The 21,213-nt window shown below is 41.8% G+C and overlaps 1 protein-coding gene across 7 annotated transcripts in view; it reads right to left on the reverse strand.

The window, feature by feature from the left end:
- The window catches only part of cdh23 (cadherin-related 23), a 306,221-nt gene that overhangs the window by 208,451 nt on the left and 76,557 nt on the right, over nt 1-21,213 (reverse strand). For all 7 annotated transcript variants that reach the window (XM_034292848.1, XM_034292850.1, XM_020047355.3 and 4 more), the window contains exons 4-6: nt 6,734-6,876; nt 6,601-6,648; nt 6,100-6,192 (exon numbers count right to left, since the gene is read on the reverse strand). In XM_034292848.1, the coding sequence (XP_034148739.1) occupies nt 6,100-6,192; nt 6,601-6,648; nt 6,734-6,876 (284 nt within the window). The remainder of the gene's footprint in view (nt 1-6,099; nt 6,193-6,600; nt 6,649-6,733; nt 6,877-21,213) is intronic.

Consider the following 21,213-nt stretch of genomic DNA (forward strand, 5'->3'; position numbering starts at 1 on the left):
AATAATCCTTTAGGTGAGTGTATATTATAGTTAATGGACATTTTCTATGCAATTTCATTCAAATTTGGGAGCCAAAAAAGCTGTCTCGGCATAGAGGCAGAAGAGTTGAAAAATGTATCCAGCTCCATGTTGAACAGGTCTTCACGCCAAACTCAAGTTTAAACTAGCCTTTGCTACTTGGTAGTTTAAATTGTTCTGAGGCTTGTGACCAGACATTCCTATTCCACGGAAACACTCCCAGCGGTCCACAATTTGAATAGGATACTTTGTTCCCTAACCATCCTATCAGTAATTCAGCAGGTTATTATTCTAAGCGTGAAAATCTTCCATTATGTCTGTCAATAAAAACAATGTACTTAATGTATAGTGGTGTATTTTTTATCAAATTATTAAATCCAATACTTTTGATGGCAGTAGTGCAGTTGCATTTAAAATGCATTTTTAGGTTACAGATGAGAAAGTGGTAAAACATTTTTTATGTAACTGAAGTGTTTATTTTATTATTATTAGCTCAGTTGCTCTCAGATCAAATGAAAGACCATTTGGATGAGACAAGAATAATTACAGGATAAAGGAGTGACTCAAAAAAACTGTAGGTTTGTTCGGTTGGAATTCCACAATGTAAAAATTACATTACCTGACCTCAGTACAGTAAAACAAATCCCATATAAACTGTGCTTTAGTCTAATCTGAATTGACTGAAAAAAGGTTTTAGCATACATTCCAAATTTGCCTGATTCTGCATAAATGTTATGAGCAATTGCTCAAACTGCCAATTTTTTTAGGATTTAAAAACCACTTTAACTACATGGGCTAGCTAACTTGACATGAGCTGAGTTAATCTTCAAGGTTTGGTGTGCCTGCTTGAGTGACAATGGGTAGGGAAGGTGTGTGTCCACAGCAAACAGTCACGAGAGACAGAGAAAGCAGCAGTCAGGAAAAAGACGACAGAGGAAACTGTAAAACGTACAGGCAGATGAGTAGTTTTTCAAATAAATTACTCCGTCTTGGGGCATGGAAATCACACGTCAATAACGCAGTTTCAAAACATTTGATTATAACACAGGCAAAGAACCATGCACAAGCAGAGTCAGATGGTGAAACGACAATTCAAACAGACTAATACACATTGTACCTTGATTTGTGTTAAACTAGCTCTTTATCAAGGATCATACAAGTCATTACAACTACAGTATACACTGCCATTGTGTTTGACTGTCAGAAAGAACGTATTGGTCCAACTCAAGCACTAAAATCCTAATAAATATAGGCACAAGAGACCATGAGATACTATGTTCCCTGTTAGGGACATACACATAACTATCTGCAAGTGTTAACAGTAACAATGAATACATACAATGTTTCACAAAAGACATTTTATCATGTATTTTTTATACGTTTTCAAATAATGATTGAACAATATTTATGAGTAAAATGTATGCTATTTGCATCCAATTCTTACTAATAATAGTAAATAACAATAGAATGTGGTTCATTGTTAAATATACATTATATAGCCAAATGTATGGGGTCGAGATCAACAAATTTGGTTGAGGTCCGGGCTTTGTGCAGGCCACTCGAGCTCCTCCACACCAACCTTGTCGCACCAAATGGTCAAAAAAGTATTTGTATCCTGTAGCATTAAGGTGACCCTTCACTGGAACTAAGGGGCCTAGCCCAAACCCTGAAACACAGACCCTATCCCTCCTCCACCAAACTACAGTAGGCACTTTGCATACTAGTAGGTAGCGTTCTCCGGGTATCCGCCACACCCAGTTTCGTCCATCAGACTACCAGTTAAAGAAGTGTGATTCATCAATCCAGAGAACGTTTCCACTGCTCCAGAGGCCAGTGGCGGTGTGCTACATCCTGCTCCAGCCAATGCTTGGCAGTGCACTTGTTGATGTGAGGCCTGTGCACAGCCGCTCGCCCATGGCAACCCATTTTGTGATGCTGCCGACACAGTTCTTATGCAGATGTAGCTTCCAGTGACAGTTTGGAATAGTGTGGTGATACAACAGATGATCAGCGATTTCACAGTTAATTTGCTAACTTGACATGACTTCACAGTGATAGCACTTACAGTTGACTGGGGCAGATCTAGTAGGGCAGAAATTTCATGAACTGACTTGTGGCGGTATTCTATTATGTAACTGAGCTCTTCAGTATGACCCATTGTACTGCCACTGCTTGACTGTGGAGATTTCATGGCTATGTGCTGGATTTTATGCACCGGTGAGCAGAGGATGTGGCTGAAACAACTCCATAAATAATAAGGGTGTCCACATTCTTCAACATATAGTGTATTTAGTTAAACCATTCAACTCAGTTATCAATACAGGTTACACAACAATATATGCATAACATTTGATTTTATTGTAAAACATTTTTTAAATACCATACTAAGATGGAAAGACAAAACAACATTATTAAATTAAAAGACCACTGCAACTTTTTCTTTTTGAGAAAGGAACAGAAGGGTTAAAATTAGGAGACCACTGCAAATTCTCTTCTCTTCCTCACTCAAAACCTTCCTTTGCAACTTTTTGCCAGTCTGACTGATTAACTGTCCCTTGTAAAATAGCGTAGTGGTTAGAGAAGCAGTCTTGTGAACTATAGGTCCGGAGTTTGTAGCTCCTCGCAGGCGAAGCGAAGTACGCATTGTGAATTATTCCGTACTGCCGAAAACTTCGCTGGCTGAAACTGATACGGTTATATTGCGACTGTTTCTGGCATGGAAAAGTTCATCTTGCGACACAGTCTTTCATGTGGGTGACCCGTGTTCGAATCTCAAGAGGGTAATACTTTCTATTGCGGTCCGGCTGAACTAGGGTTGCCTGGTTTCTTGTTTGGAAAGGAAAGAAAAAGGTGCAGTGGTCTCTTAATTTGTTCCAGAAATGTATGTCTAAACATACATAAACAATATTTTTATTATATATGTAACAGTTCATTCTGACATTAGTCATTCGTTTTATTTATTTTCTAAGAACAATTAGCCTTCGTTAGGGAAATGTTCCACCCTGTTACATGTATATCCCTAACAGGGTGGAAACTAACAGTTTAGCCATAAATCTGTGACTGAGCAAGATTGAGCTAGCATTGATGATGAACATTTAAACAGTATTTGAAACTGTCTATATAACTAACATTTTATAATTATGAACATTTTCTCTATAAATATATCATTTCCAATCTGTTAGACATACAGAGAACCATAATTAAAAGCAGCCTTGAGCTGTTCGATCTGTCCCTAAAAACGCATGACACTTCCCAAATGTGATGCCATTGTTGTTAAAGGATCATTACTACAAATTAACAGGGTAGAAAATTATTGATTGGAAAAACATACAATGTCAACATGTATTTATAATACATGATTCAGTTAAAAAAAGTTTTTATCAGAGAGATTTGAACTTGAACTACCAAATAATTAAGGATTGATTTGCTTGTCTTGAATTGCTCATAGAAGTTGAAAAAAGACAAATGCAAATAATTCCCTTTTAAGATCAATATCATTGTGTTTTTTGATAAAGGACCTGCTCTCATATTAACAAACTTTTGAAATCCATTGTACACTATTTTAAATTAAATAAGAAATGGTATCCTATCCTTTAGCATTGCAGGAATGACCCAAACACTTGAAATATAATGTTTGCACAACACGTTAAAAACTGCGCTGCTATAGGATTTCAAGTTTCAGAACTATTCGGACTCAACCAAGATAGGTATATTTTACAGTTGAATTGAATGAACTGCAGAACTGAATATCATAAGGCCTTCCTTGTTGCCTAATGGCTGAAACGTTGCCTTTCTTGAGCTCATACCAAAACACACAAGGATATGCCAAACTACTCACTAGTGTGAACAAGAGGAAACGTATCCTTACTCAATATGCAGCACCCCTACACCGCCACCGTCATTCCATCGAATGGGGAATTTGGCTGAGTCCCATCTGCTGTTTTAATCAAACATTGTGTTTGGTGGATAGTATCTGATAGCGCCCCAATTCACACCTTATTTCCTACAGAGAGCACTACTTTTGACAAGAGCCCTATGGGAGGATGCTGTGGGCCCGAGTCAAAAGTAGTGCACTGACTAGGAAAGGGGGTGCTACTTGAGACACACATTCATGCCTCTGTATTCACACTCGGTGCGATGCCTTGTTGCTGTAAATCTGCCCAACTCATTAGAGCTGACAGAGGGAATGCTAGCAGCCCACCTGCTTCCCTTCACCCTCTTTATAGCACCACAAATTAAACCCACCAATTACACACACACCTCCTCTCACCTCCTCAATTACACACACTCCTCTCCACCTGCTCAATTACATACACACACAAAACTCACTCACTACTGCTCTGAACAGCCCAACTCCCTGTCCACAGTTCATACTAAGCCATTGTCACAACTTCATCTTCACCTTATGTACATCATCATCTTTCCTTCAGTCTTCATGTTGTTTAGCAATTTATTTTCTTGCTGTATCTTTCTATATGTTTCTGCTTGATCTAACTCACCCCCTAAGGTTCTCTCACTCTCTCCTTATCCCTTTCTCTCTGTTGGGCTCTCTCCCTAATCTCTTTCTCTCCGTCTCTCACTCTCATCCCTCTCTAACACCCCCATCATATTCCAATCCTTTTCCAGGTTGCTCTCCCTATCTCTGTCTCTGTCCGACCCTCTCCGCTTGTCACGTTTTCTCTGCAGTCAACTTCAGGAAACAGTTTGTCATCACAGAAGTGCTGATGAAAGTCCGTGATTGGCCGTTTACTGTTGCATGTCCAGTGAGTGACAGGTTGATAGACTGATGTTGCAGTTTATTTGCTTTGCCCCACAGAGGTCATTGGTTGTGATGACACCATAGAAATACACAGGAAAGTCTGTGCTCATATTATATACCATCAGATGTGGGACCCTCATTTGATCACCCTGTTGTCCATTATTAAATTATTATTATTATTGTTGTTTTTTGGGGGCGAGTTGAAATGAGCTGAAACATGAATACAGATGCTTAAGGATACTTGAACAGACCTTTGCCATGGTTTGTCATGCAATAAATTATAGTTCAGAGGAGGATTTTAGCCATTCATCATCCAGAACCAGAACTGCCTATTGTATAATTAAGAAATAAAGCCTGGGGCTCCAGGGTGACACAGCAGTCTACCTCCACTCCACCCATAGGAGAAGGAAAACAGAGAAGGCTAAACAGCCTCCTCTTTCTTTGAGTTGATTTGCTTGACTTTATATGGATTGAAGGGGAGAAAAAGCCCAGTGGCTTTGAAGATTTTCCAAAGACTGGGAGTAGACTATGCACTCAATATAAACACAACACAATGTGTGTGTGTTTGCGTGTGTGCCTGAGATGTTAGTCCCTGTTTGAAGATCCAGACTCCAACTCCACTTTGGCAATTACTTCATATCAAGGATTAGATGGAGAGAGGGCAAAGAGAAGGGAGAGAGAAAGAGAGCAAAAGGTAGAGGACTAGAAGAGGGGAAAAAGAGAGATGGGAGGAGAGAGTGAGGGAGGGAGAAAGGACTGGAAAAGAGAGTGGGGGAAAGGATAGCACAGGAAAGAGAGAACTGAAACAGAGAGAAAGAAAGTGAAGACAGAGAGTTGTAGAGGGATAGCACTGCACTGGGGGAGTCCTATTCAAAAGCCTTGTTTACTTCTTCCAAATATGGGAATGAAGAGGATTGTTACCAGGCAGCGTCACATATATGTCATCCATTTGAAAGGCCCACAGTGTGTGTGTCTCTGCATGTGGCTATGTCATTGCAGGTGAAAAACCACGGCACCTCAACAATCACGCACACGAGCATGCACGTGAGTGCGCGCCCACACACACACACACACACAATCCCCAACTAGGTTGCGTCAGGGGCTGTCCATGAACAATAGCCTCAGTGGGCTGGATGGAATACACACCTAGGCTCCAAAAGACTAGATGACCTTCCACTTAAACAATGATCATAGGTCAGTTCTGAATTCTGCCCGACTAAATTATTAGGGTAGGGGGAGGAGGTGGAAACTGATCCTAGATCAGTAGGGAAACAGAAGCCTTTTCAGGTATTACACGCTCCAGGTTCATGTTTGTGTCCTACCTCTGGGATGCGCACTGTGTATGGCTGGCCGAGGAGTGTAGGGGCGTTGTCGTTCACATCTCCCACCTGGATGTTCACTGTGTTTTTGACCACCTGCAAAAGCCCACGCAGTATGGATTTAACACATAAAGAGAAACACAAACACACACTCAACCCACCATCACAAGCCCACGCACACTCCATATAGTTCTACACACAAAATAGCCAACCACACCCCAAACATGCGCTCTCCGAATCCCCATCCACGCTGCATCCCCAAAGGTAAAGACGCTGTGCACAGGATGACCGTGTGAATTGTAGCATGCTACCCATAATCCATAGGGTCTTGCATGTTAAAACGTCGGTGTGTTTTAGAGATTGAACGTTACATGCAAGACAGGTGTCGGGCCAAATAACTCTGGGAGAGTCGGTCAGGAGTTGGAACTAGTGTGTGTTTGAGCGGCTTGACAGACAAGACGTGATACAACATGTCACAATGTTGTCGAGAGCACTGGCTCTTACCCCTTGGCTGTCACTCACAGAGAACTCCACCTGCATCTCCGACTTGGTCTGGAAGAGATAGAGAGAGAGAGAGAGAGATGTGTCAGCCAAACTCTTGGCTTGTCAGGGAGAAAGTGTGTGTGTGTCCTCCAACCTCGCGGTCCAGGGCCTGGCGTAGCCAAACGACTCCTGTGTCTTTCTCCACAGCAAAGTATCTCAGGGCCTCCTCTCCCACCACCCCGTAGATCAGAGGCTCTTGGTCAGGGTCGAATGCGTCCAACTTGGTCACTGACGTGCCTGGAATGCACATTTGGGAGAAGTAGGTGTTAAATGTTAGACAAATGAAACACTGGTTGTATTCAAAATGGCTCCTGTTCCCATTTTTGTTCAAAGCCTTTGCAGTTCAGTTGTATAGCAGGCACTCTAATCCATTGGTCTAAAGATAGCCAGTTGTGACAATTGTAGTGTTGGCACTCTAAACGCAAATTATTGTAATGACTCTTCCGGATAGCGAAAAGAAGTGTACTAAAAGCATTCTTTCCACTACAGTTCATAATGGATTGTGTTGTGAGATTCCCTTTTCTGTCAATTTTCCCATTTTTCCTCGGCCCAGTTGGATCCAGAGCCTGTCGCACTGAAACAGCCTCCCTCGACAGAGGGTACTGGCCAGGAACCAAGAAGGCTGGTGGGTACTGGCCAGGAACCAAGAAGGCTGGTCAGTACTGGCCAGGAACCAAGAAGGCTGGTGGGTACTGGCCAGGATCCAAGAAGGCTGGTGGTTACTGGCCAGGAACCAAGAAGGCTGGTGGGTACTGGCCAGGAACCAAGAAGGCTGGTGGGTACTGGCCAGGAACCAAGAAGGCTGGTGGGTACTGGCCAGGAACCAAGAAGGCTGGTGGGTACTGGCCAGGAACCAAGAAGGCTGGTGTGTGGCCTTGCAGTACAAATGGTCAGACTCAACAATTAGTCTCAAGCAATGATGTCACAGTGTTGTGAATTTTGTAATGAACCTATTTCTCTGCACTGCCATCATTTTTAAAAAGCAAGAAGAAAAAAAAGCTTTCAGAAAAGAGGAAATACAACAGAAACAGAAGTGAGTTAGGCTGGAAAACTCAGTTATGTTAGACACCATCCATGTTGTAGTGGATGTGACGCTCACGGATAGACCAAGTGGATGAACGACAGAAAAATTAAGACATCAATATAAAAACCCATGGTCAGCACAGTAGCACAAAATACAGTAAAGATTATCCAGAGCGCAACTCACATTCAGCAGGTACTAAGATTGGGCTACTATAATCTGATGGGTCATCCCATTTAAAGATGATTTGCCTAATTGCACGCTAGTGAACTGGGAATTCTATTAGATTTTTAAAGCACAATATAGTAGTATAAAAAATGTCTGTCATTGTGTCGCCAAGTTTACTGATGTGAATGTTGTCTTTAGCTCCCTAGCTAGGTTCAGCATCCCCTCTCTGATAGACCCTGCTATTACTAGAATGCCAATGTGCACCCCATGTACACCGCCTCTCAAATCAACACATGCAAACACCCGGCGGGTAAGCAGAGTCCATAGAGATTATACGTTTTTCCAGAACATGCACAGGTTTAAAAATTATTTGTAAAAAATCTCTGGCTATGGTATTTTAGCACTAACTGTTGACAAGTAAATGTTTATCTCAATTAATAGGGCGAACTCGGAGAAGGAGAATTTCGTGGGACTGCACCAGCTGGAATTTTTGCAACGCAGAACCATTCACTGTGACAAAAAATAAACCTTGTTTTTTTTCTTTCTATATCAAGAGCACTGTGAATGTTTCTTTATGACTGGTCAATTAACCAAACCAACGCTTAAACACAAAGTTAAAGCTGGTTTTATGTCGCATCGCTGCAGGTTTTCTCCAGTTTGGACAAAGGTGGCTGTCTCTCTTGAGCTCTGTAGTTCATTAAGCATTATATGTTCCCAGGAGCACAGTGGGGTTCATTATTGTCAAATGGAAGTCTGAAAGAACATGCAGAACTACAGAGCATGCCAAGTAGCCAAGATCATAGCGAAAATCAACAGTCTACAAGACAACAGGCTCCCTCTCAATCCAACATTATATGTATTTGGTTTGTTGGCAATCTAGTGAACAAAATAAAAACATATACTGCAAATCCAGTTGCTTCATTACTCTATACACAGACAAATAAATGTTTCCTCTAAAGAATGAATGAAGCGCAAATCATAAGGTAGGGGAAACTCTTTTTGGAAACATTCTTTTTTTGAAAAATGCTTGGCAGTGCTAATCACCCTTGCTGTCAGGCACAACACATGAATCTAATTGCAACTAGACCTTGTTTTAAATGAAAGATGTGCATTTGAAATAATTGTATTATTATAATTATGCGAAACAGCTTTAGCATACCAAATATGGCAACAGAATTTATTCATTATTTAGATATCATGACAACGCAATCATAACACTGGCTGTCCTGGATGGACAAGAACATGCCAAAATGTCACGGTAAATCCTATATGTTAATATTTTAGATCAGTATTTTAATTTAAATTATAAAAAGTATGTTCTATTCATTTCAATAGCAAAAAAGATGACCCAAACAAGTACTTAAAAAAACTAATATTCAAATAACTGTTCCCATCCCCTTTTAAAACGTTATCATATTTACAAGTATAAAACACGTAAGCAATAGCCTCTTACACTTAAGGAGAGGTTTGTATGAATTTGTTTTCAGTAAGGGTCCTTCATGCTATGGACATTACTGACTTCAGTCAAAAGATGTTCTTTTCACTGAATGACTTAAAAGAATAGAGCGTTCCATCACTGGTCTAGCCACACTGAAATCTAACATGACAACAGACAAGAAATGTACTTAGTTATTTGATTTGTGGCAGTTCTGTCAGCTTGAACTAGTCTGGCTATTCTCCTCTGACCTCTCTCATTAACAAGGTGTTTTTCGCCCACAGAACATCCGCTCACTGGATGTTTTTTTATTAAACGCACCATTCTCTGTAAGAGAGACAGACTGCGGAGACCACGCCTGGCACCAACACAAGGCTTCCCCGATATAACGTGTCCACAGGTTTTACTCTAAATAATGGATATTATTTTTGGGGGCATGACCAAATCATGTACTGGTGCCAGTGGAAAATGTTTGTCTGTAACCCTGTAATTGTGTTGATTGGTTAAGGGCAGTCCATAAGGGCAGACTGAAAGGCCGGGATCTGGAAATACTATTTTAGGGGGAAGAGTCTAAGATCCCTTCATGTGTTCTCTAACCTTGCAAGGGGTGCACAAAGTAAGAAAAACAGGATTCTGGTAAACAGTTGTAATTTGAGACTTGTCTAATATTAACTTATTATTGAATCATTAATGATGTACTATACATCCTGTGTTAAAAAAAATACAATACACTTGTTTTAATTTTACACAGGTGTTTTTTCGTCTTTTTTTTTTTATCAACGGTGGCAACCGTTTTGGAGGTGACTATATTTACACAACATTTCCGTGTCCAAAATATCAACAATTGCACACACACACAAAAACACATACACACACAGAGGTCAGGAGTGTAGAGTGATTTTAATTAGAATGCTTCAGAGACTTCATTCATCACAGACACATAGTAATAAAGACATGCTGCCTACCAAACCCAGAGGTGGAGGAGTGTCAGGCTAGCTAATCAAACCCAGGGGTGGAGGGGTTTCAGGCTGGCTAATCAAACCCAGGGGTGGAGGGGTGCCAGGATGGCTAATCAAACCCAGGGGTGGAGGGGTGTCAGGCTGGCTAATCAAACCCAGGGGTGGAGGGGTGTCAGGCTAGCTAATCAAACCCAGGGGTGGAGGGGTTTCAGGCTGGCTAATCAAACCCAGGGGTGGAGGGGTGCCAGGATGGCTAATCAAACCCAGGGGTGGAGGGGTGTCAGGCTGGCTAATCAAACCCAGGGGTGGAGTGGTGTCAGGCTGGCTAATCAAACCCAGGGGTGGAGGGGTGCCAAGATGGCTAATCAAACCCAGGGTTGGAGGGGTGCCAGGCTGGCTAATCAAACCCAGGGGTGGAGGGGTGTCAGGCTAGCTAATCAAACCCAGGGGTGGAGGGGTTTCAGGCTGGCTAATCAAACCCAGGGGTGGAGGGGTGCCAGGATGGCTAATCAAACCCAGGGGTGGAGGGGTGTCAGGCTGGCTAATCAAACCCAGGGGTGGAGGGGTGTCAGGCTGGCTAATCAAACCCAGGGGTGGAGGGGTTTCAGGCTGGCTAATCAAACCCAGGGGTGGAGGGGTGCCAAGATGGCTAATCAAACCCAGGGTTGGAGGGGTGCCAGGCTGGCTAATCAAACCCAGGGGTGGAGGGGTGCCAAGATGGCTAATCAAACCCAGGGGTGGAGGGGTGCTAGGTGCCAGTGGTGCCTCAGAAGTGCTTTGGTACTGCAGCATCATAGTGGTAAATCTGTAAGGGTACACTAAAGCTTTCAAATGCAGACAAAACCTATGGAGGTAGCTGTGAAGCACCACATGCACTTAACTGGCATTTCCTTAGTCTGTAAAGAAATGCTGTATCTTTAAGTGGGACTAATGTCCATCACTAGGCAACCAAAACTGTCACCCAAAAAAATCTTAAGATCCATTAGTACAGCCTACCTGTCTGTTGCTTGGGTGCAGAGCACCGACTCCATAAAGGTACTTTACAGTTTACTCATACCCTAAATGCGGTGTTCCTGGTTATTACTCCCATGCTCTCTCACTCACTGTTGTACAGCACCAGTTAAAGGTTTTGACACACATGCCAATTCTAGTGAATAGGTAAGTGTGTCCAAACCTTGGACTGGTACTGTATGTTCTAGGGGTGTAACGGTAAGCAAAAGACACTGTTCAGAACGTACCGCAGATTTTAAGTCACGGCTCAGTACGATTTCCATTCAGTAGGAACATTTAAAATAAAAACATGCAAAACATAACATTTATTTTTATTTATTATGAAGTAAACAGAACAAAGGAAGGCACATAAAGTTTTGGCTTATCGTTTGCGTTGGCTACATTTATTTTACGAGGCTGCATCACGTTCTAGGCTACTTCAGTTGCTGAGTTATAGCTCCAAGATCTGTCTCTGGGGGGAAACTCTGAGTTTAGAATTTCAAACTAAAAAAGTATTAAAAAAGTAACGTGCCTGGTTAAAACTAGACAATTCGGATCACAACACGTAAAGAACCAAACGTCCTGTATCGAACGGTCCGGTACGAATATGTGTACCGTTACACCCCAGTATGTACTCAATCACCTACACCTTACATTCTCACTTTCCCTCTGTGTTTCACTCCTTTACACTCTCACATTCAGTGCTGTATTTCTGAAGCCAAACTAAATCAGGCTTGACACCAGGCCTGGGCTTCTTAACAAAGACCAATTAGGCTCTACAATCGCACACCCCTCTTTTTTTTTATTAATACACCCCATTTTCACTCTGAAAGGGAGCCAAAAACGACTAATTAATATAACGATTTATGAACCCCTCTCATTGAGACTAATGAGATTTATGCAAACGTCGCTGCTTTCAATATGAGTTATAATTTGGTCAAAGACGGTGTAAATTAAGCATTTTACCACACACTCATCAATTACAACTGCATAGCTCATCCTCTTCCCCTCTCCTGCTTTCAAAAGGAAATGTCTGCTGCATCTGGGAAGACTTTGGGTCCCGATTGGCCCCCTGTTCCCCATGTAGTGTGCTACTCTTGACCAGGGCCCTGGTCATAAGTAGAGGCCTGTCTAGGGAATCGGCTACCGTTTTGGGATTCGGGTAATGGCGGATATAACACAGTATTTTAATAGAGTCCCAGTCTCTAGGACCCAATGAAATGTGAAAGATTAAAGAGGGTAGGAGATTGTGACTAAGTGGGGAATATTACATGTAGCGGTTCTCTTGCAGGGAATAAAAGGCAGCCAGTATGAGTGGGAAGTCTCACGTGAGTTTGAGTGTCGTTATAAAGCATGGCACGCGGTGTGCTTTGCGACAACCACTTCCTCTCGTTTTAGTACAGAGCTGGCACCAACCTGGAACCTCTACTTTGCCAATGCACTTGACCGTCCTCACTTAAGCACATCAACTGGTGGCGCCACTCCAAAGCGTGAAATTGAGTGGTACAAATTTTAAATTAAACACTCATAATACCACTTGTGCTACAAAGGCTGCAGGGTCAAACGCTAAAAAGTACTTCTCTGGTGTAAAATCTCCTCCCAGACCTGGATCAGGGCATCAGTGTGCTCCTTGATAGGCGTTGTATGCACCAATACATAAAGTTCTCTCTCCAGGGCACCTGTTGTCACTTTATTTGCACCAAATCAGGTGACATTGATTCACAATCACAATCACAATGTACATAAATAGTTATCAAAAAATATTACTAGAAATATTATCATCATTTCATGAAGATACTTGCATTTTATATAAAAGCTTGATAATAAAATAACTGAGTTAATATATGTGTGCTTACATAAATATGGCACAGTACACATTCAATCCAACAGATGAGGTAGTCCCACTAGTTGATTTGCAGGCTTCTTGTGTGTCACTGCTAGTAAGCGCATAGGCCGGCGTAGTTAACACGACACTTGCTGTCAACAAGCCAAGTCTGTATGGCCACAATACACACCACACGCTGCACGGACTTAAGAGCATGTTTTCGGTAGTTGCTTATTCCTTTATAAAATGACCCTGCCTTATCATCTTTAGTTGGGAACACACAACAGGTACGGTAGTACATGTCTCTTGCCATTATTGTTTTCGACTCACAGAAACTGCTTGTTCCACGAAAACAAAAAAGTACGCATTTGCATTGCCTCGTACAAAGCCATGTTTTGGTGGATTATGAATGCACTATGAACTATGATAGGTTAAAACAGATGAGACTTTGAATATTATTGGTCAAAAAGACGACAAGACCAGTACTGTACCACACCCAGGGGGGAGATGAAGCTGTACAGACACATTAAATGCAAGAACAAGCAAAAACTCAAGTGGGAAGAGTGACAAAGATGACAAGCAAACATTTTAATACGATACTATGAATTTAAATGGGGAAGTTGAGCACTGGCCCTACTGGCCTCCTATTGAGCCAGTGCCTGTTTTTGTGTACTGGCCCGACGGTAGGTCAACTGGCCCGACGGTAGGTCAACTGGCCCCGGGCCAGTGAGCCATCGTGAATGTTGTACCCTGCACAGGCTAAAGGATGGATCAATGTTTTATGAGTGGTTGGAGAATGTATGTGAATTCATAACTACACAGTGATGGACACTGTGTGTGTGTGTGTGTGGGTGCCTGCTCACTGTTTGCCTGTATTCACGTGTGTATGCGCACTTTTGTGTGTGTAAGAGTGTGGTGCAGTGAGGACAGCCTGCTGGTCCTTATCTGTAACAGCAAGGCACCCAGCCCTTTCCCCTGACAAATGATGCTATTTAGCAGCAAGTCATGCCAGTATTACTGTTATGAATGATACAGTGCACATTAACAGGCCTCTTCTCCATCTCTCCCTCACCGCTCCCCAGTCTTTCTCCCCCTGACAAGAGCAATGGGCGGCAGGAATCATCAATCTCCCTTCCGCTCGCTCCTCTCTCAACAACTATCTGAGGCTGTGTAGGGAGAGGCCAGACCGTGGTCCGCAACCCTCTCCTCTGGGACCCGGGACAATTCTGATGTCGACTTGAAATTGCACACCTGAATCTGTAATCAAGGGCTCCATTATTTGTATAGAAGTCAATGAAGGTTTGCCAGTTCTGAACAGTTCCAATACATGGAACAGTAGTCGAGAACCGATGTCTAGAAGGCCAACTAGAGCCAAAACACACTCAGAGAAGATATAATTGCAGCATAGAGTTGACACTAAAACAAACTCAGTCAGCTCTTCTGTAAGTGATATAGAGCCAAAAGCCAACAGCTGCAATACTTTTGACACCATAAAATAGGTGCACTATCTAAATAAAGTGTTTTCATTTCTAAACGTTCAAACCAATATGTGTTACTAGCTGAAATAGGCTGCGTAATTTATCATCATGGGCAAATAGTTGAACCAACATTCCTCCCAAGGCAATGTCATGAAATTTCACTGATCAAGCTTTTTGAAATCCGTCTCACCTCAAGCAATATTCCAGATGGTTGTGAGTGTAGAAACCATCATACCCAACTGAAGTTCAGTCAACTCACAGATCTTTTTCATTTACTGTGTATGAAAGAGGATCTATAAACAAGTCTTAAGTCTCAACACAGCGAAACATCAGGATGTTGGGCCAGTTTATTTCCAGTGAGGAAGGAAGATGAATGTCAGCAGAGAGGAACATCCCGAGGAGGAGTGAAAAGAAAAAAGGGAAGAGGAGCCCCGATGAGAGTCATTTAACCAAATATATCCTTAATTACAATAAACAGGAAGTGGAGCTCCTGACTAGCACAGCGGTAAAGTCACTGCCTTGCCGCACAGCTGCATTATGTGACAATGATTCTAATCCTGGTTGTGCCATTCCAACAGTGCTCAGGGATCCATCAGAGGGCCGTGCAAATTGTCTCAGCACCGCATGTCAGAGAGGGCTGTCTTGACTTGTCACACTCTAGCAACACCTTGTGGCAGCTTGGCTGGAGAACTGTGGTTGTTGGCTGGAGAATGCTCTTTCCACTGGGAAAATACGATCTGGATAGCGGTGTGATAAGAAGCAGAACAGGCTTAGCGAGACCCACGTCAGAGGACATCTTGAATCGTCCGCACCCGCTGGGAGTTGTTGCAATGAAGCAAGGACGTAACTGAGAATTGAAAGGACGTAACTGAGAATTGAAAGGACGTAACTGAGAATTGAAAGGACGTAACTGAGAATTGAAAGGACGTAACTGAGAATTGAAAGGACGTAACTGAGAATTGAAAGGACGTAACTGAGAATTGAATACCACAAAATGGATAAGTGGAGAAAAACTGGGACAGAGATAATAATGAACAATACATGCAGGCTGTTTTTTCATTTTTTTTCCTTTAATCAATGAACTCACACAATAAAAAAATAAATAATGCATGGACCTCTAAAACCAGAAGACACGTCGTTTGGAGAAGGCCTCGGAATTGGTGCTGTTGGGAAGGCCGTAAACCAGTGAGGTGGCAGGTGCTGAGGAGAGAGGCCCGCAGCCATGAGTTATATTCAGCTTTCCCCTTGTTTTCAAGAGCGAGGCCCACGGGGGAGCTAAATCAGCCTGTGGTCAACGTCAATCTCCTCCGGATCAATACGAGCTATGTCTGCTTACACTCTAAAAAATGCTGGGCTGCTTGGATGACCCAGCTTCAGACATTGGGTCACTTAGTTGGGTTGTTTTCTTTCAAAAGAGCAAGTCCGGGTTGGTCAGTTCTGTCATACCGCTCGTCCAGGAAATATATGCATTTTTCGAATTACTCATTTCATATTAGCAACCCAACACTGCAGGTCCAATCAGAAGACTAGAGGCTTGGCTTACTAGGGGTGTGGCTTGCAGATAATTAATAGTTATTAAGCTGCTGAAAATGTTAGATATAGTTGAAATATGTCATCAAAGTGTATATCCACATAATATTATGAATGAATACTTAAAGGAACACCTACCTTTGTGTTCATACTTGACATGATAAAATAACCTACATTTGGTGTCATGCGTGTCCAAAATTAAAGATCTTCTGTAATAAATGTATGCCTCCTGAATGTCATTAAGGCATTACATCAAAGTGGTACTGTCACATGATCTATTTGAAATATGACAACCGATTACATCCCCTTGAAACACAATGCAAGGCATCTCACTCACCAGATAATGTGCTGCCCACATTAACCTACTTTCTGGATTAGGATTGGTGGCTAAGGATGTGTCAGACCCCTTTTAGACAATATGAGATATCTTTTTAGAACAGTGGTTTTTTGAAGACCTCTGCAGTTATACTAAGGGGATCAGATGAATGAAGTTACCTTGCTTCTTGCATGAACACCACTGTGTTGCTGCTTTTGTTTATGTTCAGTATGTTTGATGACTTCAGGGGTATATTAAAAGTTTGCAAATTAGACGGGGTATTCGAAAGAAGCTGAACAGGAGGAATCTAGCTACAGTAGCAGGGTAACAGAGGACAGAAGAGACTATGAGCTACAGTCCACCTGGCCTTTATAAATACTTGATGGCCCTTCTTGAGCAGAGGTGTCAGTGACTGTCAGTGCTGATCTGTCATATAATCCAAAAGTTGATGAGTCAGTGTGTGTGTGTGTGTGTGTGTTTCACTGTGTCACTGTTGATCATGTTACTGCAATTTCTCTGCTGATAATAAGGACCGCAAGGATTGACAATCTCTAATACCAGGGACAACAAACTAACAACATAGTGATCAAGCTACAATAATTGGTGTACGTGTGAGTATTTTTGTGTGTGCAAATTCAAATTGTTGAAAATGAGAACCGATTTGATTTTGACATAATTGAAAAAATGTTTTAGCCAGATCTTACTTACAAAACAAATAAAGTCTTAGGGGGTTGGGTTTACAATATATCTTAGAACAAGGTTTAGGTTAAGAATAAGGGTAAAAAGGGGTTATGTTTACTCATTAAGGGTTAGGTTTGGGAGTTATGGTTACAGTAAGGGTTAACGTAAATCTGACTTTAAGGTGCTAGGGTGTTATTTTGAACGATACATCCTTTCATAAGAAAGATTTGACCTTGTGGGGCCATGAGCAAAAACCCATAAGGATTTTTTTTTTTCTTATGCGTTAGGTTCACAATAAATATAAAAATGTGTTTACTGTTAGAATTAGGGTTAATGGTTAGGTTTTGATTTTGGGTTATGGTAAGTAAAAATAGTATTATTAATGGGAATACATTTTGATATGAATAACAACCTGACAAGTACAGTATATGTGCATGTAAAATGTTGGGGTTATATTGACAAAGCCATAAAGTTTTCACATTATTTATTGTGTTATAAACATTATCTGAGAGCCAGAGCAGATTTCACTCACATTATCTTTCACGGACGGGATGTGTTTTCCTGTGGCAAACACATTAACAGTGAGCTGTTAGGGTGTGTGTGTAAATGTGTACAATCTGCACGTATGTGCATGCCTGTGTGTAACATGCATGCAATGTGTGCCTGTGTGTGAAAGTATGTAATTAAATGGGGTGCACGCTTTAGTAAATCATATGTGGATTATAGCCTACATGCCATAATAAGCAGGCAGGGCTGTAGCTCAACAAAGCTTCAAAGGTTCAAAAGGTTTATTTGTCATTTGCAATAACATGTTATGGCAATGAAATGCTTGGTTTTCCTACTCCCGACAGTGCAGTTAAAAGTTTAAAAAGTAACAATAATTATAATATAAAAATATAAACGAACAATCAATAATAACACTATACAAAAACACACATCAATAATAATAAATATACAACTGTACAAACATAGTGCAATGTAAAAGTGACAGGTGTGCATGATATGATTGGCAGATGAGCATGATATAAAGTGACAGGTGTGCATGTGACTATGGATGGAATGGAGGAGGGGTTCCTGAATTGAGCAGCCTTACAGCCTGAGGAAAGAAACTGTCCAGTAGCCTGTTAGTTTTGGACTGAATACTCCTGTACCTTCTGCCTGACGGCAGCTTGGTAAACAGTCCGTGGCATGGGTGGCTGGGATCTGTAATGATTAATTTGCTCCTCCTCCTACACCTCTCTGTGTAGAGATCTTGCAGGGATGGCAGGTCAGACCTAGTGATGCGCTCTGCTGTTTTAATCACCCTCTGAAGTGCTTTATGGTCGAGGGTGGTGCAGCTGCCATACCAGGCGGTGACACAGCCGGACAGGATACTCTCGATAGTGCATCTGTAGAAGTTGGTGAGAATCCTGGAATCTATGCCAAATCTCCTTAATCGGCGTAGGAAGAAGAGCCGTTTCCTGGCTTCCTACACCAAGATGTTAGAGTGATGAGACTAGGTCAAGTCATCACTGATGTTGACACCAAGGAACCTGATGTTGTGAACTCTCTCTACTGCAGACCCATTGATGTGTATGGGGGGCATGGTCTCCCCGCCGCTGCTTCCTGTGATTAACAATCATCTCCTTCATTTTGCTGATATTGAGCTGGAGGTTGTGGCCATAATGTGATTGTTTCTTCTCTGTATTAATGCATGCACTAAAACCATGTCCATGTCATAAAGATTAAGTCCAAATGTTATTTTATACCCATATTTGACAAAAAAATTTATACCTGAAAAAAGGGAAAAAATCATATATATGCCTAACCAAAATTGTTCTCTTGGTCGTTTGCTGAAAATGTGTAAGCACCGACCAGGGAGCAATAAGGGATGACTTCCTTGATCAGGGACAGATCTGACATTTATTCTCCTTTCAGTTTCTGTGATTCAATCAAGACAACCTTTCAGTTACTGATCAGATTCTCGAACCTGCCTAAATCCTATTTGTATATATATATAAAAAAAAAGCTAAATAGTACCCAGCAAGATAGATATCACAGAGGTTATTTTTAATGAGTGCGTTTTGCAAATAGCTAGTTTGTAGAGTTCAATATGTCAACAGACCTATTGCCCCAGCTGCAACATTCAGACCTGGTCATCTAAATGAGTCATTCAGAAGGAAGACTGAGGAGAAAGACTGCTGGAAGTCACAATTTCAGGTTGACTTCTTAACAGACCCCTAAGGACTAAACATTAGCTATCTCTTTCAAAACTCCAATTTCATCCCCAGCGCAATAAATACCACTGGCTGTCTCTTCTTTCTTTAGAAATGAGATGAAAATGAGTCGAAAATAGCTCTTTTCTGTCGCTTTCACCCTGGGGTTGTGTACATGTTTATGCCACAGCTATCTGCAACCACGGATCACCTCAGGTGAACCAATCAGAAATAGAAATGAACCTGGCTTGAGATGTACCTGGAATGACAAACAATCTACCATGGTGGCTGTTTCCTGCCGCCTCGTCGCCCATTTACATACAAAGAGTCGCTTGTTCGTGGGTGTTTGTTTGTGCGTGCGTTTGGGAGGTAACAGACAGTTTATTTCCTCTGGGAGTGACACAGGCCCATTGAGACAGACAGTAAAGCCACTCCCCAGGGAGGTCTATTAGAATACCGGGGTATAAAGCAGTCATTTTAGAAAAGGACATCCAACACAAATGATCGTTTTGGGTTGCATTTAGGTATCAACTGTAAACGCGTGTGCACACACACGTGCACACACAAATTGTTTATTCAATTTCTTTAATGCAATATAATAGGGTTACCACTGTGGGTAATTCTCCTACACTATGCGTTTTTCCTGTTTTAAGTATATACAGTTCCATTCTCCATTTGTTTTTCAGCAAACATAGTCTGCACCTTCTTTTTTTTTATCAGTCTCCACCTTATCCGTTTGTTTTTCTCCAAACATAGTCTACCTTCTCGGTTTTTTAACACAGCCACTATCTTCACCTGCGTTTCGTCAGACAGTCTCTACCTTCTCTTATTTTTTTTAATCAAACACAGTCTGTACCTTTTCCAGCTTTTCATCCAACACAGTCTCTACCTTCTCTGTTTATTTTTCATCCAACACAGTCTCTACCTTCTCTGTTTATTTTTCATCAAAACACAGTCACTACCTTCTATTGTTTAGTCAGGCTCTACCTCTGCCTTTGTCGTTTAGTCTTTTAATTAGTTCCCCTCCTCTCTACTCTCCACATTTCATTTCTTCCTTCGCCTGCGTGTTTGTGAGCTTGCCTATCCTTACCGGTCTCCTGGTGGGCTAGATTTATAGGAAAAGTTAAATTTAGGGTTAGGGTAAAAATAAAGTGTTAGGGTTTGGATTAGGTTTTTGGTTAGGTTTAGGAGTTATCGAAAATGAGATGTTGAATAGGAATGTCCTTTTGGGTCCCCACAGGGATAATAAAACCCAAAATGTGTTTGTGAGTGTATGACATCAATAACAGTGCTGGTGAGTGAGCCAAAGATGGAGAGTGCCATACATCCAGCTTTAAGTGACTCCTGTCTTTCAACAACATACACCATGAATGTCCTTGGGAAAGAAAAGGGGCGCAGGGGAATTAATCTAACAGATTTATGGCTAAATGTCACGGATGAGAGGAGTGTACCCTTTGCCTTTCTCCAGCCCGTCTCAGTCTCTGGGGGAAATACACACACACACTGTAGACTGTACATTACTGTACATCCCCGCAAACACATAGGATACACAATTGAGTACAAACGCACAAACACAAACACTAATGCACAGAAACACACAAACTCCCAGCCACACACCGGAGGTTTACAAACATTGGCAGAGCCTTGCACTTGTGCGCACGCTTCTTAGGCAAGACTAAATAGAGAATCACAGAAGCGCAACACACATTTTCACTGACACACACTCACACTGGGGGAACCATTCATAAACACTCGTAGAAATTGCACAGACACAGACAAGTGAGCACAGATACAGTATAAGCCCAGCCTGAAGGTCGTCTGTTGTAAATGATAAGTGCCACATCTATTTTTCTAACAGTTACCGTGTGTCTGTGTGTTTATGTGTGTGAACATGTCACTAACCATGTGGGGACCAAAAGTCCATATGAGGACAGCAAAACATGAACCATTTGGGACACGTAGGGACCTTTTGTCAC

Source organism: Esox lucius, chromosome 6, assembly GCF_011004845.1.
Source record: "Esox lucius isolate fEsoLuc1 chromosome 6, fEsoLuc1.pri, whole genome shotgun sequence".
Classification (NCBI taxonomy): domain Eukaryota; kingdom Metazoa; phylum Chordata; class Actinopteri; order Esociformes; family Esocidae; genus Esox; species Esox lucius.